General features: G+C 37.2%; 1 protein-coding gene across 8 annotated transcripts in view; it reads right to left on the bottom strand.

Moving 5' to 3' along the window:
- The window catches only part of NCK1 (NCK adaptor protein 1), an 86,989-nt gene that overhangs the window by 18,136 nt on the left and 48,030 nt on the right, over nucleotides 1–20,823 (bottom strand). For 7 of the 8 annotated variants that reach the window (XM_003822488.7, XM_008976067.7, XM_063602577.1 and 4 more), the window contains one exon: nucleotides 2,756–2,999. In XM_003822488.7, coding sequence (XP_003822536.1) covers nucleotides 2,756–2,981 — 226 coding nt within the window. In that variant the 5' untranslated portion in view covers nucleotides 2,982–2,999. Of the gene's footprint in view, nucleotides 1–392; nucleotides 529–2,755; nucleotides 3,000–20,823 lie in introns of those variants that run through there. The other variant, XM_063602578.1, reaches the window with a different exon arrangement.

Genomic DNA, 20,823 nt, shown 5'->3' with positions numbered 1-20,823 from the left:
AAAAAAGTTAATTCCAAAGTTGAGGATGAAGAAATTTGTTCACCTAATCCTTTTTTTCTAATGTTTTTAATGTTTACAATTTATTTAATTCACTTCAAATGTCTGTGCTAAGTTGAAAATTACTGAATTAGAACTGCATCAAACTCAAACCATTTATATCCTTTCTCTACTTGTTAAACATTCATGCTAAAACATTTTAAAATTATTTTACTTACCAAGTCGAAACTACAATTTTTGGATATATCACCAATCATTTGGTTTATATTACATACACATAATGTAGTAGCTTACATAAACCCACCAAATAAGAGTTTTCCTTTAAATTTACAAAAGCAGAAAATCTAATTCACAACTTCAAGAAAACAATGGATTTAATAAACAGATTAACTTACTGAAAAAATCTTTAAAGACGTTTAACCAATCCATTTTGAGTAAAAATTCTGTGTTCTGTCAGTTTGTTAACACAGCTCAGGATAATTCTCAGTGAGCTTCCTCGTCTGTTCTGCAACACTGAAACTTCCCACACCCAATCCATGTGACCTGGCCCACACCCAGGCAATAGAAAATTTTTCTGAGGCTTCTCTTTCCAAAACTTTTTTTTCCTCTAAATTATAACACAGCCTGTATAACAAGTAAATAATCATGGCCAAAAATATGACCTTATTATTCAGACTTATTTTGGAAGATGCTTTAAAGCATATATATTTTTTATAGTTAAAATATATTCATGAATTAATCCTTTTGTTTTCTCTCCTTTTCCTTCTCAACTTTCAAACAATGTCTCCACCAGCACAACCATTGTGAAGCAAATCCATTAATTACACCGGATATTTAAGTTACCAAAAAGGGATACAGAAATTATGAGAAAAGGGAAAAGTTTATCTAATGTAAAAGCTGGACTTATATCTCTTTACAGGTTAACTACAGATCACTAACTCAAAACAATGTTTCCAAGCACCCTGGAATAAAGGTAGCAATAACTGTAATACAGTAATAAAGTTAACAGAGATTTCCTAAGACTTAAATAGAGATAAAATCTTGATAAAACTGTCTCAATAACATCAGAATACTGTAGTACGGAATGCATCCTGGAGTATTAACAAATAAAAATTATATCTAAATGGGATTTTAGATTTATATACAGTAATACCTAATACTGGACTACTTCCCCCCTTTGCTCTATGATATTAGTTTTTTCACTATATTTTGTTAATTACTGTCACATTCACTCTAATCCCAAGATACCAGTGTCCTCTTAAAATGGAACAAAAAAGTCTAACTGGGTATGTCTTAGTACCCTGTGCACTTATCACTATAAGGCATACTTTCTTGACAGAAATTACCTTAATTTCTCCCAATATCTCTAATCATCATGCTTTAAATAAATTGCAGTATTTACAAAACCAGTATTGCTGATTCTAACCCTGGTCTCTTCTGCTACTGAAGGAAAATCTCTTTCTGATTTGTCTTCCATTGAAAAACTAAAAATAATGGTCTTAATCACAAAACCCGAAAGTATTTAAAAAGTTACCTCAGCAGTTAAACATCACATTGTATCTACTTAATTACCTTTAGAACACTGGAAATATTTTTATCTCAGAAACTGATAATCCATTACTTTATATCTTACTCCAAATTGTACTATATTTTAGTTTTTGCAGTTTTACAATGGTTAAAAACATTAAATATTTGTATTTTATTGATAATTGGAAGAACATTCTAGAATAACAATAATGTTGAATAAGAATAAAAACTAAGCTGGGCATGGTAGTAAGCATCTGTAGTCCCAGCTACTCAGGAAGCTGAGGTGGGAGGGTTGCTTGAGCCCAGGAGTTCAAGTTTGGCCTGGACAACAGAGCAAGACTCCACCTCTACAAAACCATAAAAAAAAAAGTAAATAAAAACTAATGTAAAGTAGTGAGTCAACAGTATTTCATATTTGTCAGTCATGCTATATTGCTCCCAAACTGTCTGCACAAGGAGAAACTGTACTTTTCTTCTACATATAGACAAAGAACAATTACGCAAATAGCATGTTTGCCTGAATACCAAAAATGAAATTCTGTCCCTCCCAATTCCTTCCTGTCAGCTAAGGAGAGTTTAATTTTTTTTTTTTTTTTTAAAGAAGAGGCCATTCCTTGCCCATGCATATTTCCTTCCTATCAGCTTAGCCAAGTCCAGTGTGAAGTGGGCTCCACTGTCTTAGGCCCTAACGGAGGGCCAGTAAAAATAAAAAACAAAAACTTTGGAGAAATAAAGGGAAAAAGAGAAACAAAATAGAAAAGAGCTCTGTAGGTGCTAATGTACAGTAATGATCCACAGTTCTCTTATCAAATAGAAAAATAAAATGGAGGGTTTTAAGTGAAGTTCAAAACATAAGGTCATTAGATGTTAAAATTCATTATGTGCCATGTACATAAGTTGCCTTGGTGCCAAAGAGGCAATTCTGCCTATAAGTCTAAACTCCAACAGTGATTCATGGTTCAAAAAGCCCCTGCCAGAAGGTGAGAGTTAGTTCTACTCATTGGTATCACTCTGCCTTGACTTGGAGCATGGGCCTAGATTTACAGAAACTGCATGTTAACACTTATGACCTTCATTGGTCTTCTGGGTTGACCACCTACTATGACTCAAACTTACCTAGCCCTTGCCTTTTCAAGTCAATTATGCACACTGCTGCCAGAATTATGTACAAAGAACTAAGTTGCAGGTTTCATTTAAAACAAAGTTGCTTTTCTTTTAAAAAATATCTTACCTAAGGTATCCTTTAGGTTTTTCACAATAGATGCTTTCCGAGCACTGTTTTTCCTTTCCACATAGTTAGAAGGCACAAAACCTGTTTTATTCATGGAATTTCGAACTCGCCACCAGGACTTAGAATCATCCAGAAGCCATAATCTCTCATTCTTCTTGATGTCCAACTCTTGCTCTTGTTGGGCCACATAATCAAATTTGGCTACTACCACCACTTCTTCTGCCATCTTTCAGCAGCTTCAGCACTGTAAACACATGGAAAATATTTTTATGTAAGGTTGAGGTAGTATTAGTTCACATGCTTTTCAAAAGAGACACACCTAAAAATCTAAAGACATAAAGATGAAAAGTAAAAAATATGGAAAAAAATACATGAGGCAAATAGTAATTTAAAGAGACTGTGACTGTATGGCCGTGCGCAGTGGCTCATGCCTGTAATCCCAGCACTTTGGGAGGCCAAGGCAGGCAGATCACTTGAGGTTGAGTTCGAGACCAGCTTGGCCAACATGGTGAAACCCCATCTGTACTAAAATACAAAAATTAGCTGGGCGTGATGGTGCACACCCGTAGTCCCAGCTACTCAGGAGGCTGAGGCATGGGAATCGCTTGAACCTGGGAGGCGAAGGTTGCAGTGAGCCGATATCGCACCACTGCACTCCAGCCTGGCGACAGAGGGAGAATCTGTCTCAATCAATCAATCAACCAATCAATAAAGAGACTGGTGTTGCTCTATTAGTATCAAACAAAACTTAAAGGGCAAAAACCATTACTAGCAATAAAGTTCACTACCCAATGAAAAATGTTCTACTCAATTACAATATCTAAACTTCTATGTACCTAGTAACAAGATAGTTTCAAAATATGTTGACAGAACCACAAGGAGAACTTGACAAACCCATTATCACAGAGGACAATTTTTAACATATTATCAGAGTAACAAAACAAAGAAATAAAAACGGCCAGGCCTGGTGGCACACACCTGTAATCCCAGCACTTCGGGAGGCCGAGGCTGGTGGATCACCTGAGGTCAGGAATGCAAGACCAGCCTGGCCAACATGGTGAAACCCCATCTCTACTAAAAATACAAAAATTAGCTAGGTATGGTGGCGCACACTTGGAATCCCAGCTACTCAGGAGGCTGAGGCAGGAGAATCCCTTGAACCTGGGAGGCGGAGGTTGCAGTTAGCCAAGATCGTGCCACTGCACTCCAGGCCTGGGTGACACAGCCAGACTTGGTCTCAAATAAATAAATAAATAAATAAAAACATTATTAAGGCTAGAGAAGAACTGATATCACAACCAGCAAGTCTGATTTAATAGACATATACAGAATATTGCTTCCAAATAGAAAACAAATGAAACACATACAAAAATCAATCAAATGCCAGGCCATAAAGAATGTCTCAATGTTCACGTAACTGATATCCTACAACCACATTCTCCAACAACCATAACAAAAAGATAACTTTTGAAATACCACGTTTGGAAACTTCTAAAAACTAATGAATCTAAGAAGAAATCATATTGAATTTTGAAAATACTTAGAAGTAAATAATTTTAAAAACTATACATCGAACTCTGTGGGATGCAGCAAGAGGAGTGTATATAGATAGTTTTTTAGTTTTAAATAGTAACATTAAAAAACAAAAAGAGCGGCTGGGCGCGGTGGCTCATGCCTGTAATCCCAGCACTTCAGGAGGCTGAGGCGGGTGAATCACAAGTTCAGGAGATCGAGACCATCCTGGCTAACACGGTAAAACCCTGTCTCTACTAAAAATACAAAAAAATTAGACAGGCGTGGTGGCGGGTGCCTGTAGTCCCAGCTACTTGGGAGGCTGAGGCAGGAGAATGGCTTGAACCCGGGAGGCGGGGCTTGCAGTGAGCCGAGATCGCGCCACTGCACTCCAGCCTGGGCCGCAGAGCGAGACTCTGTATCAAAAAATAATAATAATAATAATAAAATTTAAAATAAAATTTTAAAAAGAGCTAAAAATAAATTAATGAACTGAGTATCTATCTTAAGCAGTTAGAAAAGTTAAAGAAACATTAGAAAAACAAATCCAACTAGAAAATGAGCAAAAAAACATGAAGAGGCATTCACTGAAAATTTACAGATGGCAAATAAGCAGATGAAAAGGTATTCATCATTAGCTATTAAAGAAATGCAAATTAAAACCACATTGAGATGTCACTACATACACTTGTCAGAATGGCTAAGAGTGGTAATACCAAATGCTGACAAGGGTAAGTTGAAATTGGATCACGCATATACTGCTGATGAGAATGTAAAATGGTACAGATACTCCGCAAAATTGTCTGACAGTTTCTCATAAAACTAAACATGCAACTACCATACAAGCTAGCAACTGCACCCCTGGGTATTTATCCCAGAGAAATGAAAATTTATGTTCACATTTTACATGAATGTTAACAGCAACTTTATTTCTAACAGTCAAAAACCGGAAACCACCCAGATGTCCTTCAACAGGCAAATAATTAAACAAACTGGTACGTTCATACCAAAAAGAACAATTGATGCACAAAACAACCTGGATGAATCTCCAGGGAATTATAACTGCTCAGTGAAAAAAGCCAATCTCAAAGGTTAACTATATGACTCCATTTATATAACACTCTCAAAATGACAAAATATGGAAATTAGAAACAGATTAGTAGTTGCCAGGGTTAACGGGGCAGCAGGAACAGGAGGGAAGTAAGTATGACTATAAAAGGGCAATATGAAGAAATTTTGTAATATTCTTGTGATATTGTACTATACTTCTGCCAGATGTATTGCCACTGGAGGAAAGCATACACTGGATCTCGCAGTAAGTTCTAAAGTTTCTCAGAATTGCATGTGGATCTATAATGATCTCAAAATAAAAAGTTTAATTAAAATAAAAACTGAAAGAGAAAACACAAATAGTCAAAAAATATTCAAAAGATCCTGAATATCTTTATAATTAAAGAAACGAAAACTAAACTGAAATACCACACTTTACCTATCAGGGTGACAAAAGTATTACCAATATTATCTAGTCCTCCCCAGAATGTACAAAAATAGCATTCTACTTCATTACTGGTATAATAACTAAAAATTTATATAATGCTTTTAAGTTTTATAATTATGGCACTTTTCAACATTTACAGAAGAGAATAGTATAATGAATCCTATACCTATCACCCAATTTTATCAATATTATGCCTTGTGGTTCAGCTATCCCCCTAATTTTTGGTGGGGGAACTGGAATCCCATGATTTCATTAAGCACTAACAGATTTAAAACCCATACCCCTCAAAAATGAACAAATCAAGGGCTCCTGACCTTTTCCCCTTTTTAACCCATATATGCTGGAGGTTGCAATTTTTTGTGTGAAAAATCAGACCTTGGTGATGACCCTGAGCATGATATAAATAACTCTCACAAGCTTAGCGTTCCAATAATGGAACACTAGGCACAAATGGGTTAAGCCATGGACCTCCCCTCCTCCTGCCTTATGGCAGTGTGGTGAAACATAGAACCTCTACTCACAATGTTTCTGATGCATAAAAATATATAAGATTGCAAACAAGTCAATTATACTAAAATTAAATTATCAGTATATTTTCAAAAGCTCATTTTGAAAAGGTGTTTCTTTATTAAGAACTCCTGCAACACTTATTTCATCTAATGCTAATATTCAATTTTTGCTAAGTGTATTTTTTTAAACATTCTTACAGTTGGTGTGAACTGGGATCCAAACTAAGTCGATATATTGCACTTAAGCTAACATGTTTTAAGTCTCTGACACTGTTCTCTTTCCCGACTCTATGTCATTTATTTAAGAAGCTGGCTTCACTTGTCCTGTAGCATTTCCCACATCGTGAATTTGGCTAGTGTATATTTTCATGGTGTTCCTCTATCCCCCCTATCTCCTATAAACTGGTAATTATTTCTAGAGGCTTTACTTTTTCTAGGTTGTTTTGTCATTGTTGCAAGAATAATTCGTTAAGTATTCTTGTGTACTTGTTATTGCCATTTATTAGGAGGCACATTATGTCTGCCTGAACAATTTTCTGTGATGTTAAGACTGAATGGTAGATTTGTAGCACTGAACTGATTTATCCATTATTATAAAGTTCCCCCATCAAACCTCTACCCAATGGTTTTACCTGCCACTGATGATCACTGCCTAGATCAACTATTTCAAAAATGATGATGTGCTAGCTCTACCTGCTTTCAGAAACTGTGATTATTCTCAAAGGAAAATTTTGCTTATTGTTCTATTACCCTAAAACATAAAACCTTACAGAAAAGGTAGAATATATACTTCTGTGTGGTTATGACACCAACTGGATGTAGAGTTAGGCTCACTTCTTTTCATTTTTTGAAGATCACTTTATTTTCCCTTTTTAAAATGTAATTGTTTCATAATTATGTAAAACATTTGGATGGTTCTAAAAGCTAAACTATCAAGCAAGGTAGATGTTTAAATATCAAACATGTTTGAACATTATGTTTGATATTGTTTATATGAATGTTTAAACATTAAATATGCTTAAATATCAAACATATTTAAAACATTTAGAGAGGTCTTCTTCCATACCTTCTCTTTTCTCTCCCCTCTCCCATCCACCCCACTGGACAGCCATTTATTTATTTATTTATTTATTTATTTGAGACGGAGTCTCGCACTGCACTGTCACCCAGGCTGGAGTGCAGTGGAGCGACCTTGGCTCACTGCAAGCTCCGCCTCCCAGGTTCATGGCATTCTCCTACCTCAGCCTCCTGAGTAGCCGGGACTACAGGTGCCCGCCACCATGCCCAGCTAATTTTTTTGTATTTTTAGTAGAGACGGGGTTTCACTGTGTTAGCCAGGATGGTTTCGATCTCCTGACCTCGTGATCCGCCTGCCTCGGCCTCCCAAAGTGCTGGGATTACAGGCGTGAGCCACCGCGCCCGGCCTGGACAGCTATTTATTTGTTTTGGTTTATGTTTCTATTTTTTTTTAAATAATTTAAGGAAAGTATTCAAGAAAAATATATAAGAAAATTGAAAATTCTAATTTTTATCTACCCCCACAACAAAACATACACACACACATGCACACAGGCGCGCACACACACACATACACATAGGCATAGACTATATTGCCTGAATCTTTTCATTTTCGGTTTAACAATCTATCCTTAAGATCATTCCACAGCAGCATATGAGACTTCCTTTACTAATACATCTACTACTTCTAACAATTGCAGAGTGCATCATCATTATGTAAGTAGCACTTTCTTCAACTAGACCTTACTGATGGTCAATGGGTTGTTTGTAATTTTCTGGGATTAAATAGTGCTGCAATGAACAGCCTCATACATGTGTCATTTTGATTTTCTGTTAGTGTACCTTTGGGTTGGAATCATAGAAGAATGTTGAGTTACAGCTAAAGTTTGTATAATTTTGTGAGATATTGCTAAATTCTGTATTCATAAACTATTTTTAAAAACTCCTAACAATATATCAGTGATTATTTCCCCACAGCCTTGCCAACAAACTATGTTGTCAATCTTTTGGATTTTTGCCAATCTAATAGGGGAGAAATAGTATTTCAGAGTTGTAATTTGTATTTCTCTTATTACAGTGATTTCTTTTCCCATATTTAAGGGACATTTACATTTGTTTTTCTGTGTAAAGTGCTTGTTCATATCTTTTCCCCATATCCTAGAATAATGACTCCAACTCCATCAAGTTCCTTACCTGAAAAGGCTCCACACGGCCAGAATTTACTGTTTGTTCCAGCCAAAACCTGGTGATAGGCAGATGGTCACCTGAACCCCCATTTAGAGCAGTTACCTTAGAAAGCTTGAAATTATAAATCCTTTCTCTGTCCCTTTGTGACTTAAATCTTCTACCATCAAGAACTATCTTCCCAAGGACCTGAGAACTACCTCTTTGGAATGCAAACAATCAAAAAGATAACTTTCACTTTTGTTCCCAGTCCCTGGCGAGAGGGTAAGGGCCAAACATTGGTGGGCCTAATTTGTACCACCACCTCCTGTCATAAATAATAAGTTTGTTTCTCTTCCAGATAAATGCCAATAACAAACCCAGATGGCCTACTCACATGGACCACCTATTGCCCTTAAAAACCACTCAGTGGCCGGGCGCGGTGGCTCACGCCTGTAATCCCAGCACTTTGGGAGGCCGAGGCAGGCAGATCACGAGGTCAGGAGATTAAGACCATCCTGGCCAACATGGTGAAACCCCGTCTCTACTAAAATACAAAAAAATTAGCTGGGCGTGGTGGTGCGTGCCTGTAGTCCCAGCTACTCAGGAGACTGAGGCAGGGGAATTGCTTGAGTCTGGGAGGCGAAGACTGCAGGGAGTGAGATCACGCCACTGCACTCCAGCCTGGTGACAGAGACAGACTCCGTCTCAAAACAAAAACAAAAACAAAACAAAAAAACCATCTTTCTTTCCCTTAGCAGTATCTTTCCCTTAGCATACTCAACCTTTAAAAAAGTCCCTTCCCCTTTTGTTTTGGCAAAAGTGAGTTGAGTTCACACTGGACACTCTTCCCTACTGCAATAGTTACTGAATAAAATCTGTCCTTACCATTTTAACTAGTGTCCAGTTTATCTTCGACATCTATAATTCTAGTTATGGACCAACACAAGTACTGGGCTCTCCCAAATTGGACATGCATAGAATATCCAAAGAAGCATCACAAAGGCACTAAGAAATGAAGTACAATATAAACACCACTCAAGCCCCACACATCCCTGCATAAAGCAAAGATGCAAATACCACAGCAAAAGTTTAGAAAATGAAACCAATATTGGAACTACTGCCCACAGTTCCTCCGCTTCCTAGATCCTATGTCTTACTTTTTCTTGCTTTACCCTTCATTTTGCTGGAGCACGTCCTCTAGTTGTTTCCTGAGTTAAAAATATATTGGAATTAAATTTTTTAGAATGCATATCTGAAAGTGATTTCGTTCTCTCATACATGACTGGTAGTTTGGCTATCTATATACAGGGGAGTTACTGTTTAATGGGTACAGAGTTTAAGTTTTGCAAGATGAAGATTATTCTGGAAATAGATGGTTGTACAACAATGTGAATGTACTTAATGCCAATATTTCTAGCCAGGTGAACCAGGAAGAGGAGTCATAATGGATTAAGGTCCATCTTAACGACCTCATTTTACCTCAGTTACCTCTTTAAAGACACTATATCCAAATATAGTCACATTATGAACTACTGGGGGTTAGGACTTCAATGTGTGAATTTTTGAAGGGACAAAATTCAGTTCATAACATTTGTTTTTACCACAATTTTTTAGAAATTTAAAAATATGATTACAATCAACTATAAGGCCATTTATGTTTAATTCCCATATAGTATATAAGACTTAGATCAATTAATGTACTTACATGTTTGCTGTGTTAATTATGACAATAAATTCATTATGTTACATGTTTCCATAATTGGTGGTTTATATCTAATTGCTCATAATTTAGCAAGATTATTGCTCTTACATTTGTAGTCACATAATGGCTTCTTTCTTTAGATAAAATGTAATAATCTTCAGATTATAGGATGATGATACTGATCTTGGATCAGTTTATTATAGTTCAGAGGGGTAATAAGTAATATTTTGTAATGCCTAACAAAATAATCATATAGACAGTAATGTCTTATATACCTAAGATATTTATAAGTTTGTCAAAGAAACAGAATTATAGTTGAGGTTTTTGAAGAGCAAACTTTTTGCTTATCTTTCTTTATTCTCATTCCTTTGCTCTGTCTCCTAGTCTCCACTAACTACTCAATAAACATTTGTTGAGTGAATAAATGAATGAATTGTGCTATGCACAGCACTTTTGCCTTTGTCATTATTTTGTGCCTTCTCATATTGGGGATGATTTCAAAGTGATATTTCCAAAAGTGGACAGAATTAGATGGAATTTTATTTGACCTACAATATTTTAGAAAAAAAGAAGAAAAACTTAATTTTTAAGTAGCCTTTATTTCTGACTAGCCTGTAATTTTTTGTTTTCCCAGTGGTGGGTGTTTCATTAGTTGTTTCATTAGTAAGAGTATTTACCAATTAAAATTACTTGATGAGATACTAGGGTTTAAAAAGCTGAAGAGAATAAAATCATCTTATGAATTGCCTTGTCTTTTTGCATTACTTACAGCATATCCAAGTTAGTTAATTGGGGACTTTCTCCCCCTTCATTGTTTACTGTGAGATCTGTACCCCAACCAAACTTCCGGACTTAGTCACTTGGGTATTGTTACTTAGCTGATTCTTATCAGAAGCAGGAAATTGTCAAGTTATGTGTTAAAGTACAACAGAATCTAAAACTGAACAAGAGATTTCCCTTTAGAATTTTATTTTATTGCTAGCTGGTTCCTTACATTTTCCTTAGGGTATAACTACTGACTTGCCAAAAAAGGTCATATTTATCATGACCTATATACACAGCAAACAGTACCCTTCCTCAGAGTTTACAAATTATACACAATATGACTGATTAAATGATTTGACAAACTTTGTGTCATTAATATATAGCTATACCTATAGAATTTATAAAAGTAGTTTGGGAAAGAACATGTTTTCAGGTGTTTTGTCTAGCATTATTCATGTATTTACATTAGCAGTTCTCTAAGAAAGGGTTACTAAAGTGGATCTCTTAAGGGGTCTACGGAGCCAAAACTATTTTCATAATACTAGGATGTTAATTTCCCTTTTCACTAGAGATTCCAGAGGCTACATGAAATTCAATTACATTGTCAGTATTTGTAAGATCTACAAAACTGTCAATATATATTGAGGAATGATACATAATAGATGGATAAAAATAGGGCCATATATTTTTTTGCTGTTTATTTTACATACAGTAAGATTTTCACTGTTTGTTGTGAATAAAATTTGACAAACATTTAAGAGTTATGTAATCACTGCCACAATCTAAATAAGAAAATAAGAACAGTTCTATCACTCCCCCTCAAGAAAAAAAAAATTGCTTTATGCTTTGTATTCAAACCCATCCCCAACCATTAATCTGTGACAACTATTGATCTATTTTCTGTCCCTATGTAGTTTTGCCTTTTCCAGAATGTTTTATGCAGACGCTGAGTCTGGCTTTTCCAGTTAACATAATGCATTTGTTTCATTTGTGGTGTTGTGTAAATCAGTAGCTCACTCCTTTTTAGTGCTGAGTAGTCCATTGTACGGACGAACCATCATTTATTTAATGAGAACTTTATAAATTTCAAGAAAAACTAAGTTAAACAAGAAAATAAATTTAATCATAGGAGGTGAGCCAGTAATGAACAATACTCACATGGTTACACGGTCATTAGTGAAAACACTGAATATATATCACTTTATCAAGACAATGAGGCCAAGAAAGGTTACATGAATGAATACAGTTGGCCCTCAGTATCTAAGGCAGGAGTGTCCAATCTTTTGGCTTTCCTGGGCCACAACGGAAGAATTGTCTTGGGCCACACATAAAATACACTAAACTAACGATAGCTGATGAGCTTAAAATAATCACCAAAAAATCTCATCATGTTTTAAGAACGTTTATGAATTTGTGTTGGGCTGCATTCAAAGCCATCCTGGGCTGCATGCAGCCCACAGGCCACAGGTTGGATAAGGTTAATCTAAGGGAAATCAGTGCCAGTTTCCTCCTCCCCAATACCAAAATCCAGAGATGCTCAAGTCTCTTACATGAAAATGGCCTAGTACTTGTACATAACCTATGCACAACCAACCTCCTGTATACGTTAAGTCATCTCTAGATTACTTGTAATACCTAATATAATAAAATGTGAATAGTTGTTTCACTGTATTGGGTTTTTTGTTTGTATATTTTAATTAGTGTATTTTTTTTTCCAGAATATTTTTTACCTGTGGTTGGTTGAATCTGTGGATGCAGAACCCAGAGATGTGGAGGGCTGACTGTATCTTCATTTATCTTAATAGAAATGAACTAAGAGATAATATGTATATATTATTTAGATATGTATCTATAAAGAATATCAGAAGAAACCTAGCTATACATTTAGCCAACTCTTGCTGGATCAATAAAACCACCCATCTTTTCACTTTACAAACTCTAAGCTCCCAGAATGCTCCACATAAACAATTTACTTTTAAATGTAATATAAAAACAAACGGCCTGCCTTGAACTCTAAGGGTGTAAAGAACAAAAAGAATAATGATCCTGGGGACAGGCCAGGTGTCAGGTATAAAACAGGACAGATCCAGAGAAGCAACACAAGAAATTTACACCCACTGGTTGTAAGATAGAGACTATGGATTCTGGTCTTATTCTCCTCACAAAGGGTGATGCCAAAAAGGGAAGCACTAATATTTGGTGAGAGCTTACTGATGTATTTGTCATCCATTGTGAAGGTTCTGGGAATTATCTTCCTGAGACATGGAAGCAGAGATTTTACTCAACCTAAACCACCTCTAACTCGTAAGTGCTGTGGGAAAGAACTGTTATAAATAAAGAAACGTGACCTTTACCTAAGGAGAGAGAACTGACCTAGGTAACTTGACCCTCAAAAGTAAATTGGGAGTCACAAACTAGAAACCAGAGGCATGACAGGAAAAGTGTAAGATATGAGCTATCCTTTATTTCCCTTTCACTATTATCTCTAAATTGCTTTCATATTTGGTTACATGGGCTATAAGGTGGAAGGCACTAGGAAGATGGTCTAGATTCTCCAGTTTTTCAAAAGCTGGAGAAAAACCCCCAAAGGATTGTGAAGGTTAAAACAACTTTAAAGATGCAAAGTAAAATATAGTCTCTGAGATCTGATTCAAGGAAAAAATGAGAACAGGAACCAGGCCAGGCCTGAGAAAGATCTATGAGGCTTAACATAGACAGAGGTGTCCAATCTTTCGGTTTCCCTGGATCATACTGGAAGAAGAATTGTCTCAGGCCACACATAAAATACACTAACGATAGCTGATTAAGCAAAAAAAAAAAAAAAAGCTCATAATGTTTTAAGAACGTTTACAAATTTGTGTTGGGCCACATTCAAAGCTGTCCTGGGCCGCATGCAGCCCACAGGATGGACAAGCTTGACACAGAACATGCCACATTGTTCTCACATAAACTGAACCAATGCTCCACATTTTATACTATGTTTACATATTACATATGAATACATTTGATAAATTACAAATGTACAATATTTCACCTTAGGCAACTTGTTTATCTTACCCTAGTTTTCAGCCCTGTTTGGCTGCCCCTATAAGCAAAATATGCTTATAATATATTCAATTTCCCTCCTAGCCACACACTTGGGTTGTAGCCACTGCTCTGCCATTAGTCATCACTCAGGGCCTGTCATACCAACCTCTCAGAAACTCCATTTCCTTATCTACAAAATAAGGGAATTGAACTGGAAAATATAAAAAAGTCTCTTTTATTGAGTATCAAAATTACAATTTCAATTTTTTGAACTAAACAAACTCAGTTTTATTTTCTAAGTTTTTCATTACACTAAACCCTCATTCTGATCCTTACCCTTCTAATCTAATTATTATATTTCAGTGTCACTCCAAGTTATACATATTTCCAAAACAACATACACAAACTAACACAGAGAACACTGACTATAATTTCCCCATGCTTACATTATTAATAAGGTTTAGATTGTGTCATCTCTTCTAGTAAGCATATTCATAAAACCTGAATATGCTTACTTGAAGGTTCTCTCCAAATCTCATGTTGAAATTTGATCCCCATGTTGGAAATGGGGCCTAATGGGAGGTGTTTGGGTTGTGGGAGTGGATACCTCATGAATACATTACTGCCATCCCTCTTGAGTGAGTTCACATACATAAAACCTGTGTTAACCTGAAATATCAGACATATTTAACTTATGACTAATCATAACATTTGAGAATTTTTCATATTAATTGCTGCACTTAATTCCAATTCCCCCTCATGCCTTCCATGAGCTTATGTCATTTTTAATCACAAAATGGTTTTAGGACTCTACCACTTAGCCCTTGATACAGTTTGGATTTGTGTATCCACCCAAATCTCATGTCGAATTGTAATCTCCAGGTGACTGGAGGTGACTGCGAGGTGACTGGATCATGGGGACAGATTTCCCCCCTTCTTGTTCTGTGATAGCTGTTGTTCCATGATGAATTCTCATGAGACCTGGTTGTTTAAAAGTGTTTGGCTAGGCCAGGCCCAGTGGCTCCCACCTGTAATCCCAGCACTTTAGGAGGCCGAGGTGGGCAGATCACCCGGGCTCAGGAGTTCAAGACCAGCATGGCCAACGTGGTGAAACCCTGTCTCTACTAATAATACAAAAGTTAGCCAGGCGTGGTGATGCACACCTGTAATCCCAGCTACTCGGGAGGCTGAGACAGGAGAATTGCTTGAACCTGGGAGGTGGAGGTTGCAGTGAGCCAAGATGGCCCCACTGCACTCCAGCCTGGATGACGGAGTGAGACTCCACCTCAAAAAAAAAAAAAAACAAAAGCAAAAGTGTTTGGCACCTTCACCTTCACTCTCTTCCTTCTGCTCTGGTCATGCTTCCTATACAGCCTGAGGAAACTGTGAACCTTTTAAACCTCTTTTCTTTATAAATTACCCAGTCTCAAGTAGTTATTTATAGCAACGTGAGAGCAGACTAATACAGCCCTATTAAAGTTTATCATGCCTCCCATTATCATTTTGGCCTATGCATGCCATAAGACCTACTGGAGTTACAGGGAACCAGTACACTCCGTACATTCTTACTTAAAAATCCTGGGTATAAAAGAACTTTGCAACTTCTACAATATTATTGCATAGGCACATCTTCATACACCTTTCCCTACAATACTTTGTGCTTCTGTGACCTATAATTCAAGAAAAATACCACCATAAATCCAGTTGTCTGGATTAATTAATGCTACTACGTCAACCCCCTACAGACCAAATCATGTCCCTTTTATCTTCTCAATAGGACTCAAATGAATCCATGTATCTCCATTCTCACTACTACTACCCCTTAGTAGTAATGCGATCTACTTGATGAAGCCTCCTTAAGGTACGTATTAGTCTGTCTGTGTTGCTACAAAGGAATGCCTGAGGCTAATCTATAAAGAAAAAAGGCTTATTTGGCTCAAAATTCTCATGGCTAGAAAGTTCAAGATTGGGCATCTTCATCTGGTGAGGACCTCAGTATGCTTCCACCCATGAAAGATGGCAAAGAGAAGCCAGCATGTACACAGATCACATGACGAGAGATGAAGCGAGAGAGAGAATGGGGAGGTGTCAGGCTCTTTTTAACTGGCTCCCACAGGAACTAATATAGTGAGAACTCATTTACTCAAGAGGGATGGCAGTAATATATTATGAGGGATCCACTCCCACGACCCAAACACCTCCCATTAGGCCCCACTTCCAACATGGGGATCAAATTTCAACATGAGATTTGGAGAGAACATTCAAACCATAGCAAGCGATCTCCCAATTTCAAGTCCCAATATCTTCTGGCTGGAAGCCAGAAGTTGTCACATTAGTTGTCACATTAGGGTGCAAAAAAGATCTGAAACACAAATTCCTTCTATAAATGTTTGCTAACTGAAGATAAAAGCTAAATAAAAGGTCTCCAATGGATTTTCTTGGAGTTATAATCAACTTACTATTCTTGAGTTCCTCAAAATTAAGGAGAAAAAGAACTCTTCTAACTCTAATGAAACCTTTAAAAAACATTATTAGAGGATTCTGGGGAGAAAGCAGAGTAGGAAGCAACAGAATCTTCTCTCCACCTAGACAACAATTGTACTAGTATAATCTGTCTTATTTAAGTATTTTGGAACTCTGGAGCACATTCTAAGGCTTGCAAGTTCCAGGGAAAGGGCCTGGAAATAAACTGCTGTTACTTTTAGTCAATTTCAGCTCTTAGTTCAGCAGTGACTACCCATTCCCCAATCTCCAGGCAGACACGCATGTGTTCCACAGCTTTCGGGCAATAAGACCTGTCCTCCAACTATCAGGTATCTATGCTCTGACAGCTAATTGCGCTTTCTGATCACTGAGATACAGACACAGAAGCAGGCAGCTATTGTTTCACCTCCCTCCCAATAGCTAGAGGCCACTGCTCCCTGCAGTCAGGCTAAAGGGGATTTAAAAGACCAGGGCCTTTTATTTTTATTTCTTCATTTTTCTCTTTCTCCCTTTTTGGAAGCCAGACATTAAAGGACTAGGACATTCAGAAGCAACCATACAAATGGGGAATTCAGAAAATCACTGTGCGGCTGGGCGTGGTGGCTCACACCTGTAATCCCAGCACTTTGGGAGGCCAGGATCACAAGGTCAGGAGATCGAGACCATCCTGGCTAACACGGTGAAACCCCGTCTCTAATAAAAATACACAAAATTAGTTGGGCGCGGTGGCGGGCGCCTGTAGTCCCAGCTACTCAGGAGGCTGAGGCAGGAGAATGGCGTGAACCTGGAAGGCGGAGCTTGCAGTGGGCCGAGATCGCGCCACTGCACTCCACCAGCCTGGGCGAAAGAGTGAGACTCCGTCTCAAAAAAACAAAACAAAAAACAAAACAAAACAAAAGAAAATCACTGTGCATGTCCAGGAAAAGGCAAAGGCTCAGAAAAGATCTGAGATAGCCTACAACAATCAAAAAATAAAAAGGGCTGGGTGCAGTGTCTCAAACTTGTAATTCCAAGACTTTGAGAGGCCAAAGCGGGAGGACTGCTTGAGCCTAGGAGTTCTAGACAAGCTTGGGCAACATAATGAGACCCTGTCTCTACAAAAAATAAAACATTAGGCAGGCATAGTGGTGCACACTTGCAGTCCCAGCTCCTCAGGAAGGAGGATCCTTTGAGCCCAGGAGGTCAAGGCTACAGTGAGCCATGATCATGCCACTGCACTCCAGCCTGGGTGACAAAGCAAGACTCTAAAAACAAAAAGAAAAACAAGCACACACAAAAACCCAGCAAATCCTGAGGAAAGGAGACAATCTGATTTCCAGAGTTATCACATTAGCAGATTTAAATGTCCAGTTTTCAACAACAAAAAGGGATACAAAGAAATGGGAAAGTATGGCCTATATGAAAGAAAAAAAATAAACCAACAGAAACCTTCCCAGAGAAAGATCAGAAGACGGGCCTAATAGACAAAGACTTTTAAAAAGCTACCTTAAAGGTGTTCAAAGAACTAAAAGAAGACACAGAGAAAGGCAAGAAAATAATGTACAAAGAAAGTAGGAAAATGAGTAAAGAGATAGAAAACCTCAAAGGAGGCTGGGTGCAGTGGCTCACACCTGTAATCCTTGTATTTTGGGAGGCTGAGGCAGAAGGATCACTTGAGTCCAGGATATCAAGACCAGTTTGGGAAACAGCAAGACCCTGCTTCTACAAAAAAAATTTAAAAATTAGCCAAGCATAGCAGCGCAAGTAGTTCCAGCTACTCAGGAAGCTGAAGCAGGGGGACTGCTTGAGCCCAGGAGTTTGAGGCTGCAGTGAGCCCATGAACCGTGATCACACAGCCAAACTCCAACCTGGGTGACAAACTGAGACCCTGTCTTAAAAAAAAAAAAAGAGGGAAAAATCTCAAAGGAAACTAAAAACAAACTGTGGAGCTCCTGAGGGCAATAACTAAAATGGAAAATTCACTACAGGGATTCGAATAAAGACTTGAGCAGGCAGAAGAAAGAATCAACAAGTGTGATGATAGGGCAACATAAAAAAAAAAAGACTGAAGAAAAGTGAACAGAGGCAAACAGACACTATCAAGAGAACGAACATATACATTATGGGAATGCCAAAAGTAGAGGGGCAAAGAGATTATTTGAAAAACTAATGGCTACCAGCCTGGCCAAACGTGGCGAAACCCCATCTCTACTAAAAACACAAAAATCAGCCAGGCGTGGTGGCATGTGCCTGTAGTTCCAGCTACGTGGGAGGCTGAGGCAGGAGAATTGCTTGAACCTGGAAGGCAGAGGTTGCAGTGAGCCAAGATCACACCACTGCACTCCAGCCTGGGTGACAGAGCGAGACTCGGTCTCAAAAAAAAAAGAAAAAAGAAAAAATAATGGCTAAAAACTTCCCAAATTTGATGAAAGACATAAATATACATATTCAATAAACTCAACAGACTCCAAGTAGCATGAACACAAGGAGATGCACAGCAAGACACATTATAATCTATCCAAAAACAAACAGAGACTCTTGAAAGGAGTAAGAGTAATCTGTCACATATAAGGGATCCTCAATGATATTATAAGCAGATTTCTCATCAGCAGCTCTGTAGGCCAAAACACAGTGGGCTAATATAGTCTAATAGTCTAATTAACTACCAAAGGGGAGAATAAAAAAAAAAAACCTGTCAGCTAAGAATCCTATACTGGCAAAACTCTCCTTCAAAAGTGAGGGAAAAATTATGACTTTCCAAAATAAACAAAAGTTAAGGAAATTCATTACCACTAGAACTTCTGTGCAAGAAATGCTAAAAGAGCAAACTCAAAAGCAACTGCACAGCAAACAATTAACAAAGCGAAGAGACAGCACACAGAATGGGAGAAAATATTTGCAAACCATACAACTGATAAGGGGTTAATATCCAAAATACATAAGGAACTCCAGACAATTCGGTAGCAAGAAAGCAACCTGGTTTTAGAATAGGCAAAAGACTTGAACAAACATTTCTCAAAAAAAGACATGAAAATGGCAACAGATACATAAGAAAATGCTCAGCACCACTAATCATTAGGGAAATGCAATTTAAAACACTAAGATCCGTTAGCATGGCTTTTATCAAAAAGAACAATAAAAAGGTTGATGAGGATGCAGAGAAAAGCAAACATTTGTACATTGCTGGTGGGGATGTAAATTAAATTAGTACAGCCATTACGAAAAAGAGTATGGAGGGTCCTCAAAAAACTAAATTAGAGCAACCATATGATCCAGCAATCCCACTTCTGGGTATATATCCAAAGGAACTAAAATCAATATGGCAAAGGGACATCTATATTCCCATGTTCATTGCAGCATTATTCACAATAGCCAGGATATGGAATCAACTTAAGTGTCCATCAATGGATTAATGAAGAAAAAATGTGGTGTATATACACAATGAAATTCAGCCTTAAAAAAGAAGGAAATTCTTTCATTTGCAACAACATAAATGAACCTGGAGGACTTTATGCTAAATTAAATAAGCCGGCACAGAAAGACATGGTCTCACATACATGTGGAATCTAAAAAAGTTGAACTCATAGAAGTAGAGAGTAGAATGATGCTTACCAGAGACTGGGGAGAAGCCAGGATGGGAAGGTGTTGGTCAAAGGATATCAAGTTTCAGAGAGGAGGAATAAGCTTTGAGGCCTATTGCACAGCACAGTGATTCCAGTCAGTATTAATGTATTATATATCTCAAAATAACTAAGAGTACATTTTAAATGTCTCGTTATGAAAATGATATGTAAACAAGGTTATGGATATGTTAATTAGCTTGATTTAATCATTTCACATTGTATACATGTGTCAGAACATCCCATTGTACCCCAGAAAAGTATAAAATTATGATTTGTCAATTAACAATATTAAATTTAAAACTGGAATAAAGAAATGCTAAGAGGAGTCAAACAGGTTGAAAGGAAAGGATGCTAGACAGTAATTTGAAGCTATATAAAGTAAAAGGAAATGCATGGGCAAGTATAAAAGCTAGTATTACTGTAACTTTAGTTTGTAACTCTGAGGTTTATTCGGTTTGTAATTTTTTAAACATAACTTTACTGCACAACAAAAACATTAATCTAAAAGCTAGAATAATTGTAACTTTAGTTTGTTACTACACATTTTATTTTCTACATAAGAGACAAATGCATAAAATAACCAAAAGGGGGTAGGGATGGAGCTGTACAGGAAGTTACTCTATGTTACTGAAGTTAAGCTGGTATAAATTTAAATTGGAGTGTTTTATCTTCAGAATGTTAAATGTAATCCCCATGGTAACTACAAAAAGTAGCTACTGAATAGACACAAAAGGAAATTAGAATGGAATTATTCTATTAAATTCAGCACAAAAGACAGTAATGCA

Source organism: Pan paniscus, chromosome 2 (assembly GCF_029289425.2).
Source record: "Pan paniscus chromosome 2, NHGRI_mPanPan1-v2.0_pri, whole genome shotgun sequence".
Classification (NCBI taxonomy): Eukaryota; Metazoa; Chordata; class Mammalia; order Primates; family Hominidae; genus Pan; species Pan paniscus.
The sequence above is the reverse complement of the archived record's forward strand: the minus strand, read 5'-3'. Positions and strand labels throughout refer to the sequence as shown.